Below are 18422 nucleotides of genomic sequence, written 5' to 3'. Positions count from 1 at the left end.
AAGAAACCGGATGTTAAGATTCTCACTTTGTTATCTACGGAAGCCTATAAGTGTAAAAAACACTAATTCAGAAACGTTAGTAATCTCGATATGGGATTATATTCCTCCAAATTTTCCACTTTTAAAGGTTTTCGGGGGCGCTGAAAACGGAAATAACTCGAAAAATGTAATTCAAACCCTAATTTTTTTTCAATTAAAGAGCAAGAAGCAAGGTTTAATTTAAAAAAATAAAACAAAAAAAAACGTGATTTTTTTTAAAAAGGTTTTAAACTTCGGACTTTACAGGTAAATTTCTAAAAAACTGTACTTTTTTTGTTTTAAATTTGAATATATTATTTATTGACCTTTTCTCTTCAATGATACATAAAACTTTGAGTAAATTAATTATTTATTTTTTAATAGAAACTTGAAAATGGGGGGCGTGAATTAAAAAAAACGTTTGTCTAAAATATTGTATTCAGTTTATTGGAAAAAGCATAAAATTTCACATTGACCCTGAAAATATCGTAAAAATAGAATCAATAGAAAAATTTTGATAGGTTTTTTAAGTTTAAAAATTGAAAATACTGAACTTGTAATATTCAATTAATTTCATTACTGTTTTTTAAAAAAAGAAAAAAAAATATTTCTATTACTTTTTATACTAGTTTAATAGTTTATTTGGGAAGTATATTCCATAAAGTAAATAAACAACCCACTTTTAAAAGAGAAATTGCGATTTTTTTATATTTTATTTGCAGTTTCGTGTTAGGGACGTTAAAAATTCCTACAAAAATTCTGATACTGCTTATGCGTGCAAAACAAACCCAAATGTTGCAATGCAACATGTGGGTTTGTTTTGCAAATAAAGACACTAAAATAATATCCAGTTAGGTAGAAAAGTAACTTATCTTGCCTTTGATTACATTTATTTGCTATATTTTTGTTTTTAGACCACTTTCTTTTTAATCTATGTGTACAGACAGTAATAATACAAACGTAGTAACTTTTACTTTATCGCCGAAACATTTTCGGCGATAAAGTGTAGAAATTACCTGAAAAATTAATGTTTTTTACTCAAAAAAAGTTTTAAAAAAGTCAAAATAAAATTTAAATACAACTTGCTCATCAGTTACAGAAAGTAAAAAAATACGTGTGGTAAAAAAAAATAAACTCACCATTTTTCCAATAAAATTCTTTAAAGACAAGTAAATAAGTCTGAGGTATGCAAAAACTATATAAATAAAACGAAACACTAAACAGTTGCGTAGTCGTGACAGGAGTCAATATATAATAAATGAAAATACCGATATATATATATATATATATATATAAAATTTGGTAATAATTGCAAAAAGAAACCAGAGACTGAAATTCTTAACGCAGAACATAAACGTGGGTTAGCAGCGACAGTGTCGACCAGTTTAAAAGAATGCTTATGGTTTTTCTGTCCGACTTATAAATACCAAAGGGAGATAACTTATCGTCCTTTTTTTACTGTTGGCGTGTTTATGCTATCATACATGAAAACTGGGATCTTTTATTTTTGGATTTACACGGATTACGGAATAACGAGCATGTGAAATGTATTTTCTTTTTTTTTTAATATCTCAAAGAAATACCTGAATTTCTTATTTATTATACTATAAATCTGCATTATACGGTATCGTCTTTTTTTATATCGAAAAAAAGGAAACCAGGAATTAAATATAAAAATATACACTGACCGAAAAATATTGACTGGAAAATTCTAAACAAAAAATAAGCTTCCACTTAAAAAAAAAACAAAAAAAAACAACAACAGCAAAAAACACGTGGTTATCGAAAAAAGAAGGATTTACATTTTGGACTTTACCGGTAAATTTACAGATAAGTATTATTTTTTTTGTTTTAAATTTGAGTATTTTATTTATTGACGTTTTATCTTCAATTTGTGATATATAAAACGTGTGCACAAAAATTAATTATTAAAATTCTCATAGACATTTCAAAATGGGGGGGTGAATTTATAAAACAACCTTTGTCTAAAATATTCTATTTAGTTTATCGGAAAGAGCATAAAATTTTACATTCACCCTGAAAAAAACGTAAAAATTGAACCAATAGGAAAATTTTGATAGATTTTTAAAGTTTAAAAATTGAAAAATATTCATCTCGTAAAAATCAATTGATTTCATTACGTAACAAAATGGCTGCCTGAGCGCACGCACGCACTTTGTAAACACTGTTTTTTAAATAATGAAAAATAATATTTCTATTATTTTTTAAACAACTTAAATAGTTTATTTTGGAAGTATATTCTATAAAGAAAATAAATAACCCACTTTAGAAAGAGAAATTACGAGTTTTCTATATTTTATTCGCAGTTTTCTGTTCGGGGTGTCAAAAATTCCAAAAAAATTCTGATACACCTAGAGATTCATATTTTTTTTATTCACGTAAAGCATGGAGGAATTTTTTTTTATTACAATTTAATTGATTTTTAAGATTATTTTAAAACATATTGAACGGAATTTTTCTTGAAGTGTAAAAAAAGACACAAAAAAACTTACCTTTCAAGGAATTCAATACGGCAAAAAAAAAAAAAAAAAAAATAGGGGGGGGGTTCTTCTTTTGCTTCCCAAACACAAAATGTGTTTTGTTTGGTAGGATTTCTTTAGTAAATTGATACAACTTTTATGCTGTGTGTCCAATTCATTAAGAAATAAAATATATGAAAATATAAAAGAATGAAAATTAAAAGATGAAAAACACGATTTAAACGTAAAATTATTTAAAGAGAAAATCAACTGCTAAAGAACAACGAATTTAGTTCATCGTAACACGGTGTAATCATTATTTTGTTCCTCATGTAAAAAAGATTATGTTCTTAAGTAAAGTGTATCGAATTTTTTCCTGTTAAGTTTTAATTATTTGCCCAGTCTTAATCCGAATATATATATATATATATATATATATATATATATATATATATATATATATATATATATATATATATATATATATATATATATAAAAGAATCAAATATAAAACACGATTTAAACGTGAAATTATTTAAAAAGAAAATCAACTGTTAAAAAACAATGAATTTATGACACCGTAACCAACACAGTGTAATCATTATTTTATTCCTTGTGTAAAAAAGCTGTGTTTTTATCAAGTTTAGGGCGCAGTTTTACAATCAGTCATTGTGTAGCGGGAGACAACTCGCTTTTAGCGATATATATATTTTTTTAAATCAATATATAAATTAAAGATGCTGACACGAATTTTTTTTAATGTAACAAAATTAATAACATTAGTATTATAAAAGGTAGTCTTTATGCGACTAAGAAAAATCTAACGAACCAACGATATTTTCCTTAGGTAAAAACATTGAAAAAAAAAGGCTGCGGCAATTTTTTTTTCACACCCCCTCACCCCTCAGTCCCTCACACACGCGAGCTGGAACGTTTTAAAAACATTTCAAACAGTTGTCCTAATAATCCATATAATTTTATTATAAAAGATTGCGAGGTAAATTTTTAGTTTAGCGACGTAAATTATTTGACAGTCAAAAGAATTATAAAAACTACTTATTTTTATATAAAACACATTATTAGACTGAGATACCAGAAGAAAAAAAAATCAGCTGCTAAAGAATAATGAATTTAGGTCATCATAACACGGTGTAATCATTATTTTGTTCCTTGTGTAAAAAATGTCTTTTCTGTAGATAAATGTGTCGATTTGTTTTCCTGTCAAGTTAAAATTATTTGCCCATTCTTAATACCCCCCCCCCCCAAAAAAAAATCACAATATAAACGAATCGAATATAAAACATAAACGTTACTTTAAAAAAAAAGAAAGAAAATAAACTGTTAAAAACAATGAATAACACGGTGTAATACTTATTTGGTTTCTCGTGTAAAAACCGTGTTCCTATCAAAATTACATTATATCTGTCAATGCTTACATTTTTATGTGAATTTCTTTAAAAAATAATAAAAAAATAAAGATTAAGCAATCAAAGGGACATAACTCCCAACATTATAGATTATATTGGTCAATGCTTAACGCTTGTTACATTTTTTATGTGAATTTCTTTAAAAAATAAAAAATAAATAAAGATTAAACAATCAGATTAATATTTTAAAACTGAGCAATCAAAGGGACATAACTCCCAAATGAGTTACCTGCTCCTTAATAATTATTGCGTTCTGTTCTATTTTTATTGCACACCCCTGACACATGCAAGCCGGTGCGTTTTAAAACATTTCAAACAGTAGTCCTAATAATCAAAATCATTTTCTTGTAAATGATTGTTCGGTAAATGTGTAGTTTAGCGGCGTAAAATTTTTGACAGCCAAAAGAATTAAAAAAACTATTTATTTTTATATAAAACACATTATTAGACAAGAAAAAAATTGTTTATTCTTTTTCCATATTTTTTTTTATTAAACTAAATGTACGAAATTCGGTGTTGGTGTACTGCTTTTAAAATTAAGACTTTCTAAAGTTTGACAGATAGGCCTTTTTAAGGCTAAATTTAGCCTTTTTTTACGCTCTTTCATTACAAAAAAATCTGATTGAAAGCTATTGAAATGTAATAAAAAATAGAAGGATTTTAAATCTTTTAGAGAGTAAACTACACTAGATTGTAAAGACTAATTTTTTTTTTTTAAATTAAGTTTCAGTTATTGGGTGATGGCCAGTAAATGGGTGTTCCATCTAAAATAAAACATGAACAATCAAATGGAATTCTCCAGCAGAAATTAAACAAAATACCGGTAGAAATCCATCTAATAAATTTAATAAAATACCAGTAGAAACTCATTTAATAAACATCACGGTGGCAAAGTTTTATTATGACCAACGATATTTTAACGTTATATTTATATACTAATTTGTTAGGTGAAAGTACAGAATAGTTAATAACACGTGAGCTCTAAACGCCCACTCCCAAACCAAACAAAATGTAAGAAACAAAAAACGATATGACCCCCAAAATCGGAAACCACGAACGACTACAGGCCTCATTGACGATGAAGTGGGTGCTCATTAGGCTCTGCCAAACGATTGAGAAGAACGAAGTGCATGATCCCGTGACGTCAGAGTTCTGTTAACTATACCAACTATGGAAAAGCAGAAGCGACTTAATGATCTTTTTTATAAAACTTTGTTTGTTTTCTTCAACCTGCAATTATTAAGTAATCGTTGTTATAATTTTGTTCGGTTTTAAGATTTAAACAGTTTAATAATATTATAAACATTTGCATATTAAATATGACATGCGGTTTTACTAAACTGTTCATTTGGTTAATTACAGGTTTCAATATTTTTATTTGTTAAAAAGAGACACATTATATATGAGAGTGGTTTATAAATGTTTATTATTTGTGCAATAATATTTTTAAATAGGTTTTAATCTGGCGAGAAAATAGCTGGCAAGAGTCATGTGTGTATTATAACTAAATATTGATAAAACTTAAGCAGAATTTATTACAAATCTATGTTTTAACGGAACATTCTGAAATAATGGAATTTTAATCGTTTTAATCTTTTAAAAATTAATTAATTTTTAGGAAGTTTCTTTTTGTTGGCAATTCAACTGATTATAGGATGTATTACTTTTAAAATAAAACGCTATTTAAACACATAATAATATTAAATTTATAACATTTTTCAATTGCAACGTCAAAGTAAGCTTTTGTTCAATAAGCGTATTTATTTTTTTTTTAAAATGAATACTTTTTACTTATTTGAACCCATGTTTCATAATAAATAGCAATTTCGATAGATTTACATATATTTGGTTCAGATTTCGAAAAAAAAATATGAAGGTTTTTTTGCCCTCGTATATTTTACGGAAATTGCATTTTATATGTAATTAGATTCTAAAATGGATAAGTATAAAAAAAATTTCACGAAAATCTGACCAATAGTTGATTTTTACTAGATTTTTTAAACACAGGTATGTTTTCACGTTCGAAATGCTTACTACATGGGAATGTCATTTTAAAGCGCCAATTATGTAAACAAGATTTTCGTCTCGCAATTTCATTATTTTCGTTCGATAAAAAAAATGTTTAAAAATTATTACTAGTTTATTTTGCCCTTCTTTTACAAAAGATATGTTGATAAAATTAATTTATAATAAAGTTACATCGTTTTACATATGGGGGTGATTCTGTGGTGAATTTCGGCGATGCCTGTTGTCCAAATAACACAAATAATCTATGATATAAAAATCTTCCAAACTGATTATTTCAAATAAATAACCCAAATACGAGAAAATAATTGCATAAACCGTTGAGATGTGGCCCAGGAAAGTAAACTCTGATCATATGATTACATTATAAACTTTTTTAAATTATTAATTACTGTTAACACCCAAGATGAGAACAGTAATTCTAATAAACAAATAATCCCCATAAATGTTTTTTTAAATAAAAAACTGAACCAAGACATTAAACTATGACCATCTGATTACATTATGAAGGTTACAACTTGTGTAGCAGAAACAAATGGTACTTTTTTCTTCCTCGAATCAATGCCTCTCCCCTGTGCTATTTGAGTGGTGCATTTTAGTGGAATAGAGATAAAAATGAACAGGGATTCAAAGGAGGAAAATAGACACACGTGTTGACTGATGAGAAGAACTCTTTTTATTAAGGGCAAAGAATAAAAATGGATTATGGGATATGTACAGGGAAAGGGAGGTAATAGAGACACAGGAATTATCGGACTTTCAACACCCCCGCTTGCTCTTGGAGTGTGAGCCTATTATTATTATTATTATTATTATTATTATTATTATTATTATTATTATTATTATTTTTGTGTTTATAAAAAAAGAATATGCGTATATATATAAGAGCATCATACCGGCAAAAAGACGAATTTAAATTCCGAATAAAACTGGTTTGAATTTTTCTAGTTTTGCTCGGGTTAGGGGGTCGGTCATGATGTCTGCGAGCATGTCTGTTGTGGTAGCGGTGTCAGAAATTTTGTGAAAATAGCGAATAATTCCACCCCATCTTTCCAAGCTTACAACTCCTCGAAAAATGCAATTCAAGCCCTAATTTTTTTTTTCAATTAAAGGAGCAAGGACCAAGATTTCATTAAAAAAAAAAAAACGTGTTTTTTTTTTTTAAAAAAGGTTTTAAACTTCGGACTTTACAGGTAAAATTCTACGAGAACAATATGTTCTTTTTGTTTTAAATTTGAATATATTATGTATTGACCTTTTCTCTTCAATTTGTGAGTAAATAATTATGTACTTAAGCGAGTCTAAATTAATTATTATTAGACATTTACAAAATGGGAGGCGTGAATTATTCGACCCCCTGTCTTTCCAAGCTTATAACTCCTCGAAAAATGTAATTCAAGCCCTAATTTTTTTTTCAATTAAAGGAGCAAGGACCAAGGTTCCATTAAAAAAAAAGAAAAAAGAAAAAACAAATAACGTGGTTTAAAAAAAAGGTTTTAAACTTCAAACTTTACAGGTAAAATTCTAAAAGAACACGATGTCTTTTTTTTTTTAATTTGAATATATTATGTATTGACCTTTTCTCTTCAATTTGTGAGTAAATTAATTATTTACTTTCCAGGTACTAAATTAAGTATTTACTTTTTAATAGACACTTAAAAATTGGGATGGGGGGGGGTCGTGAATTTAAAAAAAAAACGTTTGTCTAAAATATTATATTCGATTTATTGGAAAGAACATAAAATTTCACACTGACCCTGAAAATATCGTAAAAATAGAATCAATAGAAAAATTTTGATAGATTTTTAAAGTTTAAAGATTGAAAAATATTGAGTTTTGAAAATCCATTACTGTTTAAAAAAATATTTCTATTACTTTTAAAACAACTGTAATAGTTTATTTTGGAAGTATAATCCATAAAGAAAATAAATAACCCACTTTTAACAGAGAAATTCCGAGATTTTTATATTGTATTCGCAGTTTCGTGTTAGGGGTGTCAAAAATTCTGATACTGCTACTGTGGTGCAATAGTTTTTATGTTGCCGTTGTTCAAAGCGTCCCTGATGAAATGATATTTTATGTCTGTGTGTTTGCATCTTTGTCGATGCACTGGGTGTATCAGAATTTTTGTAGGAATTTTTGACACCGCTAACACGAAACTGCAAATAAAATATTAAAAAAACTCGTAATTTCTCTTTTAAACGTGGGTTGTTTATTTTCTCTATAGATTATACTTCCAAAATAAACTATTAAAGTTGTATAAAAAGTAATAGAAATATTTAAAAAAAAAACAGTAATGAAATTAATTGAATTTTACAAGTTCAGTATTTTTCAATTTTTAAACTTTAAAAATCTATCAAAATTTTTCTATTGATTCTATTTTTACAATATTTTCAGGGTCAATGTGAAATATTATGCTCTTTCCAATAAACCGAATATAATATTTTAGACAAACTTTTTTAAATTCACGCCCCCTCCCCATTTTCAAATGTCTGTTAAAAAGTAAATGATTAATTTATGTACCAAAGTTTTATATATCACAAATTGAAGAGAAAAGGTCAATAAATAATATATTCAAATTTAAAACAAAAAACTAGTGTTTTTTAGAAATTTACCTGTAAACTACGAAGTTTAAAACCTTTTTCTAAAAAAAAAACACGTTGTTTTTTTTATGAAATCTTGGTCCTTGCTCCTTTAATTGAAAAAAAAATGGGTCTTGAATTACATTTTTCGAGAAGTTATAAGGTTCGAAAGATAGCGGGTGGAATTATTCAATAGTTTTCACGCAATTTCTGACACTGCTAGTTCATAGTATATATGCCATTATAAAAGTTCTATTTTTGTTTGATAAAAAGAATAAAACAGTTATTAAAAAGTTCTGTAAATATATTAAAAACGCACTCAGAAAGACGCTCATTTATTTAAATATGTTTTATTTAAAAAAATATTGCTCGCGAATATTTGTCAAAATTTAATATTTAAAAATATTATTTTAAAAATATATTAATTGTCGCTGAAGTTAATGTTTTAAAGAATAATTAAATAAATATTGAATCGTCTTAAAAGCGCACACAGAACCCCCCCCCCCACCCACCCACCAACACAAAAAAATCCATGGTACATGACAATCAATCTTGGTCGAAAAAGTCCGAAACAGAAAGAGACACCCATTTATTTAAATATCTTTTATTTAAATACGTTCATTTTATTACTTACTTAAAAAATGTTTTGTAAATATATTTTTTTCTTTTAAATCTTCAAAAAATAATTGCTGGCGAATATTCTAGCATGTTTGCTATTTGACGTGTTTACAAACAACCGACGCCATGTGCTTGTGCCAATGTCAAGGTCGAATCACCGGTGTTAGTTGAAATGTGCGTTTGTCATCGCCAGGCGGCGTCGTCTCCTACAGGGTATCTATTCTTTACTTGATCCGTTACTTCATTTGGTGTATCATTTAAGTTGATGCCTCCTTTTACGGACTTAAGAGTCCATGAATAATAATTCAAATAATCAAAAAATTTAAATTAAAAGATACTTTTCTGAACCGTTTTTTTTTATTCAAGTCATTTAATATTATTATGACACGTGTTTTCATTATGTTAGTTTAGTTCGAATATATTAAGGTTCACTTTGGTTTTGCAAAGATTCTCAGATTAAATATCCCTTTTTTTAATTGGGACAATTACCTTTACCACAACAATTATATTAGTTAATAATCGTAGAAAATGTTTTATAAGAAAGTGTGTGTTGCTGTTCAAAAATATACTGTTAATTTTTTTTATTGTTAAGTTACTGATGTCATAACTAAAAAACGTTACTTCGTCTGATTGACTATTTATTTGATGTTTTACTGAGTTAATCAAGATAAATAATTAATAAAAAATTAAAAAAATTAAATAAAAATATATTTTTTAAAGAATCGTGTTTTTATCAAATCAAAACATTGTGATAAAATATTTTCTCATTATTTTTGTTTAGTTTGTTCGAATATATTAAGTGTCTCTTTTTCTGGGTTAACACTCAAACATAGAATAAACAATGAAACGAAAATATCAATAAATCGTTGATGATTTATAATTATCAAGTTTGTCTCCAGCTGATCAATCAATAACTAAAACTATAAAAAGACAACAGATTTCATAAGAGAGATTCTATCCAATACTTAATATCATGAGTGCAACTAATAGTTATTAACAGACAAAGAAACACATGATATAGTATAGTTTATCTTCAAAAGGATTTGCTACAGAAATCTGCCTTATTAAAGAATCTACCTTTATTTTTAATATTCTTCTTAAAACAAGGACAACTGCCTTATTTTAATACAATAACAATTATATTACTTTCCTGCAAGTTTACTTTGTTTTCAAGTCATTTAAAGATATTAAGAGTTCACCTGTAGCACTTGTTTCGCTATGAGAACAATTTATATCCAATAGATTATTTAAGGCCAGAATACATTGTCGTCATGTTAAATACGGGTGTTCATTATATTGTATGTTGGTAAATTATATTGAAGGCACTTTATGTATTATCCGTGAACATTATCTCTTATTATTTACTCCAATAGAACAGTTGATTAACTCTGTTGACGATCTTGACTCAGGTTGAAAGTATTTTAGAAGTGGCAGATTTTTTGACAGGGAAAATAGCACAGAAATGCTGTTTATTATAAAATGAAACGGAATACATTTTTCCAGACTTTTATAACATGTTTTGATTGTCGTATGGATAATTCGGGGAATCCTAGTAGACACGATTGGGACATATTATTATATTCATTTCGTTAATCAATCCAAGCAATGCTTATATTTGCTTGAGTTTTTTTTTTAAACAATCAATGATGGTCGTGTTAATCATCAACTTGCTATTGATACCAACACTTGTTCATAGGTGCTCATAGTCCAGAGAAGATTTATATGTCTCACTCGTTTTGTTTGTAGAGTTTGTTTATCGTTATGTAAAATTTAATGCATCGTGGTAGACAAGGGTGGGGAACATTATCTTTTATTTTACAATGTTGACATCACGGACTGTTGTTGTTCACTTTGTGTTCTGAGTTCTCATATGACTGAGTTTTTATTCACTAAAATATCCTCACAAGAATGTGGCTGTTCCTCAATTGAGGTACTTGCATACTTTGTTGTGACGAGCAGTATAATGGCCATTAGATGGCCTGTGCTTTCAATCGATGAATGGCAAAACCTACACTGACCATTTGTTTGTAGGCCAGCCACTTTTTGAATCCATTTGTAAGTTAGCCCTGATCTTGCCCGACTACAATAAGTCTTTCCTCATCAAATGGAAGTCTCCGACTTTTGAACCATTGGAGTGAAGCATCTTTGTCTATGTACTCCTGGTTCAGCTCCTTTAGGAACTTCCCTGTTCGCTTATTTTATTTTCATCCTTCTTTTCTTGTCTCTATCTCTATTTCGGTGTATTTTTTTCCTTTTTATTCTTACAATCTGTGTCGGTGGTTTATCGTGTACATCGACTGTGTTCTCCGGTATGACTTCTCCAAAGTTTTCAGCAAGCTTTGTGATTGAGGTTTGTTTAGAAAGATGATTATGATGGTCTTTCACCATTTCCATTGTCACGTCCGTTGAACTTTTAATATATTGGCCCATGCTCACTATAGTGGCTTGATAGGCATGGTTGAATTCAGTGAGGCCTAAGCCTCCTTGTTTTCGTGGTAGGTATATCCTGTCCATTGGTTTCGGTGTGTTACCTTTTGTAGAGATAGTTGTTTCTTGGTCTTGGTATTGAGCCTGTTTATGTTATATTGAGGCCAGTCTATAATACCGAAACCATATGTGATCACAGGTATTGCAAGCTGGTTTATAGCCATAATTTTGTTTTTAGGGGTTAGTTCAGATTTGAGGATCTTTTTCAGACGTACTGTATATTCTTGTTCTGCTCTACGTCTCATTTTGTCATGTTTCACGTTTATGTTTTCCTCAATGCCGAGGTATTTGTATGTGGAATCCTCTTTCAACTCTTGAATGAGGCTGTCCTTGATCTGAAGATGTTCAAATGTTGTTTTCCCCCTTTTTTTATTGTGCATTAAGCACATTTGTCAAATCCGAACTCCATGCCGATATCCTCTGAGAACGGTTCCACAATTTCTATCAGGGAGACAAGGTGTTTTTCTGTCTCTGCATATAGTTTTAGATCGTCCATGAAAAGGAAATGATTCACACTTTTACTTTCATCTTTTTTCTGCCTCTACTGAGATTGTACCCAGCATCACATTTTTTAGAAGCTTGCTGAGTTGATCGATTGCAAGGCAAAATAGTAATGGTGATAGGCTATCGCCTTGAAATATGCCTCGCTGGATGCTAATATTTGAAGATTGTATTGTCCCATCCATGTGGTGTAGGGAAATAGATGTTTGCCACATTGTCATTTGTTTTGTAATAAAAGATCTTTTGTTCTCATGGACATTATACAGCTCAAGACACCGCATTATCCAGCAATGAGGCACACTGTCAAATGCCTTTTTGTGATCAATCTAGGCCATTGCAGGTTTCTTTGTCGCTTGCTACAGTCTTCCAGGATTGTTTTATTCAAAAGAAGTTGATCTTTTGTCCCAAGCTTGTTTTTCGTGCACCCTTTCTGCTCCTTCTCAAGGTATTCACCATCAGTCAAATGCTGATAAATTGCATCGGCAATTATTTCAGTAAGCCATTTGTATGTGGTTGAAAGGCAACAGATAGGCCGGTATTTATTTGGCAACTGTGTTTCCTGGCTCTTGGGTATAAGACTTTGTTTGCCAATAGTGAGCCATTCTGTTTTTTTTATTTTTTTATTTATTTTTTTTTTCAATTTTCACCCCAAACAAGGCACAGTGCCACTTTGAAGCAGGGGGCTACTATCAGGGACTTAATTAGCGGGGTCATTATGAAGGGAGATTAGTAGAAAGATGTTTGTTGACATTACACTTGAACTTCTGCATATCGTTGCAGTTGGGAAAGCAGAATCCCGGAAGGGAGCTTCAAAACCCGCAGTTCTGGGGAAGAAACTATTAGAGTAAAAGACTTTCTTGCACCTAGGGATCTCTACTGTAAAGGGATGAGACAGTAGCTTGGCGTAACCATGACAAGGGAACCTTTTTTATCCTATAGCCTATCTTTGGTTGGGTTTTACTTCCTGAAAAAAGCATCCTCATATTTGTGTATCAATTCATGTCCCTTTGCAGGGACACTCTAAGATACACTAATAAACACCTTTACAGAGAGACCGAAGATAGAGGAGGTCTGTATCTATTAGGCTTTCCCATTCTCTCCTTCGCCAGTGTGTGTTTTCATATGTGTAACTAAAATTGATTTCAGAGAAAAAGAATGTTTATATTGTTCACAAGAATATGGCATTTCGCTTTTTTGTTTTATTTTACTTCAGTCGAAGTTGTCAGAAATCAAGGGGCCACAACCTTGAAGTGTGTGTGTTTTCATGTTTTTATTTTACTTCAGTAATTTTTAAGAGATCAAAGGGCTAACACTTGATTCTGTTATGATTTAAATTTATATCCAAGGGCTCTTTTCAGAATAGATACGGTTCCTTTGATGGCTGCTAATTGTATTTCGTTACAGCTTGGTCTTCCAGGGATTGCTTCTAAGTATTTATGAAGATTCTTTTTATTAAGCCAGTTGCTCCTATCACAACAACAGGTATAATGTTTATTTCTTTCAGAGACCATGTCATTTTCAGATCATTTTTTAGGTCCTGATAATTTGTTATCTTTTCCCGTTCAGCTCTGTTGAGGCCAAAATCATTAGATCAAACTGGGGCTAACATTGAAGTCTATATGAGATACATAGATATTCGAATGTTCCATTAAAGTTCTTTATCTCACAAAAACTGAGTTAGTAAAGAAGTTTAGAACATAATTTTCCTCTCCCCAATTAAACATTTTTATACGTTGTAGTATATCTTTCATTTTGGTGTCTTGGTCTTACTGGATTCCAGGACAGGAATTTATCTAGTCTGGTGGAGTATCCAGCTTCGTACTATTACTTGAGGTAATATCACTTGGAGAAGGTGCACCATTCCTCGTAAAAGTTAATGTGGGTTAGCCATAGTGAGGAGATCTTATTTGGGCAGCAAATACTATGTGATTTTGAATATTTGGCCAGGTTTTACTTCTATGGAAAAAAGTATCCTCATGCCAGGTTGTTCTGACAAACCCCTGTACAGAGAGATCTTATACACTTGAGGACAGTGTCTAGTAGGCATTCAAGTTCTCTCTTTCACCAATGTGTTTTCATATGTGTAACTAAATTGATTTTTGGGAAAAATAATTTTTACATTGTTTACACGAATATGGCTTTTCGGTTTTTTTTTTTTATTCAGTAAGTTTTAAGAGATCAAGGGGCTCTCTCCTGGAGCTAACACTTGATTCTGTTATGATTTAAATTTATATCCAAGGGGTCTTTTCAGATTAGATACTGTTCCCTTTATCGCTGCTAATTGTATTTCGTTACAGCTTGGTCTTCCAGGGATTGCTTCTAAGTATTTATGAAGATTCTTTTTTATTAAGCCAGTTGCCCCTATCACAACAACAGGTATAATGTTTATTTCTTTCAGAGACCATGTCGTTTTCAGATCATTTTTTAGGTCCTGATATTTTTTATCTTTTCCCGTTCAGCTCTTTTGAGGCAAAAATCATTTGGGGCGGTGACATCCTTGTGGGCTTGTTCCATATTACAATATCTGGTTTGATGGCCTTGTCCTTTATGTATCTGCCCGTCTGTATGGCTTTGTCATAGAACACGGTCACATTTATGTTTGAGGTTATCGGTGGTGGTTCATGTTCCTAGATGTTCGGCGATCTTTCAAGCTGCATCTCTCCACATATATCCCAATGGAGATACTTACATACTTTGTTATGACGGGCAGTGTAAAGTCTATCTGCCAATAAGATTGGGTATGCAGACATTAGATGGCTTGAGCTTTCAAGAGCGGAGTGGCAAAACCTACACTGGCCATTTGTTTGTAGGCAAGCCATTTTTTAAATGCCGTTGTAAGTAAGCCCGAATGTTGCCCGGCTACGATGAGTCTTTCCTCATCAAATGGAAGTCTTCCACTCTTGAGCCATTGCAGTGAAGCATCTTTATCTATGTACTTCTGGTTGAGCTCCTCTAGGAACCTTCCTGCTCTCTTATTTTTTTTCCTCCTTCTTTTCTTGCCTCTGTCTCCATTTCGGTGTATTTTCTCTTTTTATTCTTGCAATCTGTGTCGCTGGTTTATCATGTACGTCGACAGTGTTCTGCGGTATGACTCCTCCAAAGTTTTCAGCAAGCTTTGTGATTGAGGTTGGTTGAAAAAGGTTATCATAATGGCCTTTCACCATTTCCATTGTCATGCCCGTTGAACTTTTAATATATTGGCCCATGCTTACTATAGTGGCTTGATATGCATGGTTGAATTGAGGCCTAAACCCCCTTTTTTCGTGATAGGTATATCCTGTTCATGCATTGGTTTCGCTATGTTACCTTATGTAGGGATAGTCGTTTCCTGGCTTTTGTATCGAGCCTGTTTATGTTATATTGAGGTCAGTCTATAATACCGAAACCGTATGTGATCACAGGTATTGCAAGCTGGTTTATAGCTATAATTTTGTTTTTGGGGGTTAGTTAAGATTTGAGGATATTTTTCAAACGTACACTATATTTCCATTCTGCCCTACGCATAATTTTATCGTGTTCAACATTTATGTTTTTCTCAATGGCGAGGCATTTGTGTGTGGAATCCACTTCAAAATCGTCAATGAGGCTGTCATTGATCTGTAGATGTTCAGATGTTGTTTTTTCCCTTTTTTTATTGTGCATTTTACACATTTATCAAATCGCTTTTTTGTACTTTACTTCAGTAAACTTTAAGAGATCAAGGGGTTCATTCCTGGAGCTAACACTTGATTCCGTTATGATTTAAATTTATATCCGAGGGCTTTTTTAAGAATAGATACTGTTCCCTTTCTTTATGGCTGCTATCTGTATTTCATTACAGCTTGGTCTTCCAGGGATTGCTTCTAAGTATTTATGAAGATTTTTTTTATTAAGCCAGTTGCTTCTATCACAACCGGTATAATGTTTATTTCTTTCAGAGACCATGTGGTTTTTAGATCATTTTTAGGTCCTGATATTTTGTTATTTAGGTCCTGATATATAATCGCCAGTGTGTGTTCTCATATGTCTAACTAAACTTGATTTTCGAGAAAAAGATTGTTTACATTGTTCACAAGAATATGGCTTTTCGCCAGAATGTGTTCTCATATGTGTAACTAAATGTGCTTTTTGAGAAAAAGAATGATTACATTGTTCACAAGAATATGGCTTTTCGCCAGAATGTGTTCTCATATGTGTATCTAAATTAGCTTTTGTAGAAAAAGAACGTTTACATTGTTCACAAGAATATGGCTTTTCGCCAGAATGTGTTCTCATATGTGTATCTAAATTAGCTTTTGTAGAAAAAGAACGTTTACATTGTTCACAAGAATATGGCTTTTCGCCAGAATGTGTTCTCATATGTGTATCTAAATTAGCTTTTGTAGAAAAAGAACGTTTACATTGTTCACAAGAATATGGTTTTTCTCCAGTGTGAGTTCTCATATGTATCGCAAGATGTGATTCACGTGAACATGAATATTGATATTGTTCCCAAGAATATGGCATTTCCCCAGTGTGAGTACTCATATTCATAGCTAGATTTTGTTCCTCAGAACCTGAATGTTGACATTGTTCCCGAGAATATTGATTTTCGCTAGTGTTAGTACTCATATGCGTAGCTAGATTTTGTTTAGCAGGATGCGTATATCGATATTTTTCACGAGAATATTGCTTTTCCCTAGTGTAAGTACTCATATGCATCGCTAATTTAGGTTTCTCAGAACCTGAATATTGACATTGTTCCCGAGAATATGGATTTTCTCCGGTGCGAGTACTCATATGCATAGCTGAATTTGGTTTCTCTGAACGTGAATATTGCAATTGTTCATGAGAATATGGCATTTCTCCAGTGTGCGTACTCATTTGCATCGCTAGACTTGGTTTCTCAGTACGGGAATATTGATATTGTTCCCAAGAATATGGCATTTCCCCAGCGTAAGTACTCATATTCATAGCTAGATTTGGTTTCTCATAACGTGGATATTGACATAGTTCACGAGAATAATGATTTTCTCTAGCGTTAGTACTCGTATGCATCGGTAGATTTAGTTTCTCGGTACGTGAATATTGATATTGTTCCCAAGAATATGGCATTTCCCCAGTGTGAGTACTCATATTCGTAGCTAGATTTGGTTCCTCAGAACTTGAATATTGACATTTTTCACGAGAATATTTATTTTCTCTAGTGTTAGTACTCGTATGCATCGGTAGATTTGGTTTCTCAGTACGTGAATATTGATATTGTTCCCAAGAATATGGCATTTCCCCAGTGTGAGTACTCATATTCGTAGCTAGATTTGGTTCCTCAGAACCTGAATATTGACAGTGTTCACGAGAATATTGATTTTCTCTAGTGTTAGTACTCATATGCATCGCTAGATTTTGTTGGTGAGAACGTGAATATTGACATTGTTCCTCAGAATATGGCTTTTCTCCAGTGTGATTACTCATAAGCATCGCTAGAATTTGTTTCTCAGTACGTGTATATTGACATTGTTCACGAGAAGATAGTATTTCCACAATGCGAGTTCTCATATGCTTTACTGAATTTGATTTATCAGAACCAACAATTTCACACGAATCCGATTTGATCTGTAGCAAATATTAAAGAAAATATAGACATAATTGGATTTAAAACAAGCGTTCAAGCAGGAACATCTGCAATGAAAAAATAAATTACATTAACTTTTATTATTTATTGACAATATTATTTGTAGTAATTTGTATTTAAATATTTTTAAAATTTCTACGAAAAACGATGCAATTAAATAGAAATGAAAATACGTTTCGAATACAATTAACGAGAATTGAGATTTGCTAAATAAAAAAAAAACGAAGAGTTCGAATCGTAACAAGAAAGTTATTTTCTGAAAGCTTTGAAAATCTTAGCAGAACTTCATTTTCGCTAATTATCCTCGAAACTTGTTTTCATTAGTAATTAATGTTTTTACATTGTTTTTCGGGATTTAAAGATATATATTTGGTGCAAGGTTATAAATGGTCCACAAGTAATCTTTTTTACTATAAAAATCTGAAAAAAAAAATCTTTATAATGTACGTACTTGTCACTGCATGAAGATGTCATATTAAAAAAAATCACGTAAATCAATCAAGTAGTTTTTTATTTATTTAAGAAAATCAAATATTATGAGAAATTTTATCGAAGAAAAACTTCACGCCATTTTGTTTTTGAATGATTAACTGCTAGCGACACCTATTGGGAATGTTTGGAATATAAGATCACCAAGAGGGAGACAATCGACTTTCCACGCTATAGAAAAAAAAAACACTGGACACTTAAGAC

The 18422-nt window shown here is 30.8% G+C and overlaps 1 protein-coding gene across 1 annotated transcript in view; it reads right to left on the bottom strand.

The window, feature by feature from the left end:
* Nucleotides 1-17761, bottom strand: part of LOC145270240 (uncharacterized) — an 86669-nt gene extending 68908 nt beyond the window's left edge. Inside the window, exon 1 of the mRNA XM_080125876.1 lies at nt 16205-17761. Coding sequence (XP_079982002.1) covers nt 16205-17653 — 1449 coding nt within the window. The 5' untranslated portion in view covers nt 17654-17761. The remainder of the gene's footprint in view (nt 1-16204) is intronic.
* Between the last annotated feature and the right edge of the window lie 661 nt (nt 17762-18422).

This window comes from Euprymna scolopes, chromosome 46 (assembly GCF_053919585.1).
Source record: "Euprymna scolopes isolate OS-2025 chromosome 46, ASM5391958v1, whole genome shotgun sequence".
NCBI classification, from domain to species: domain Eukaryota; kingdom Metazoa; phylum Mollusca; class Cephalopoda; order Sepiida; family Sepiolidae; genus Euprymna; species Euprymna scolopes.
Note: the sequence above shows the minus strand (reverse complement) of the source record. Positions and strands in the feature narration are given on the sequence as shown.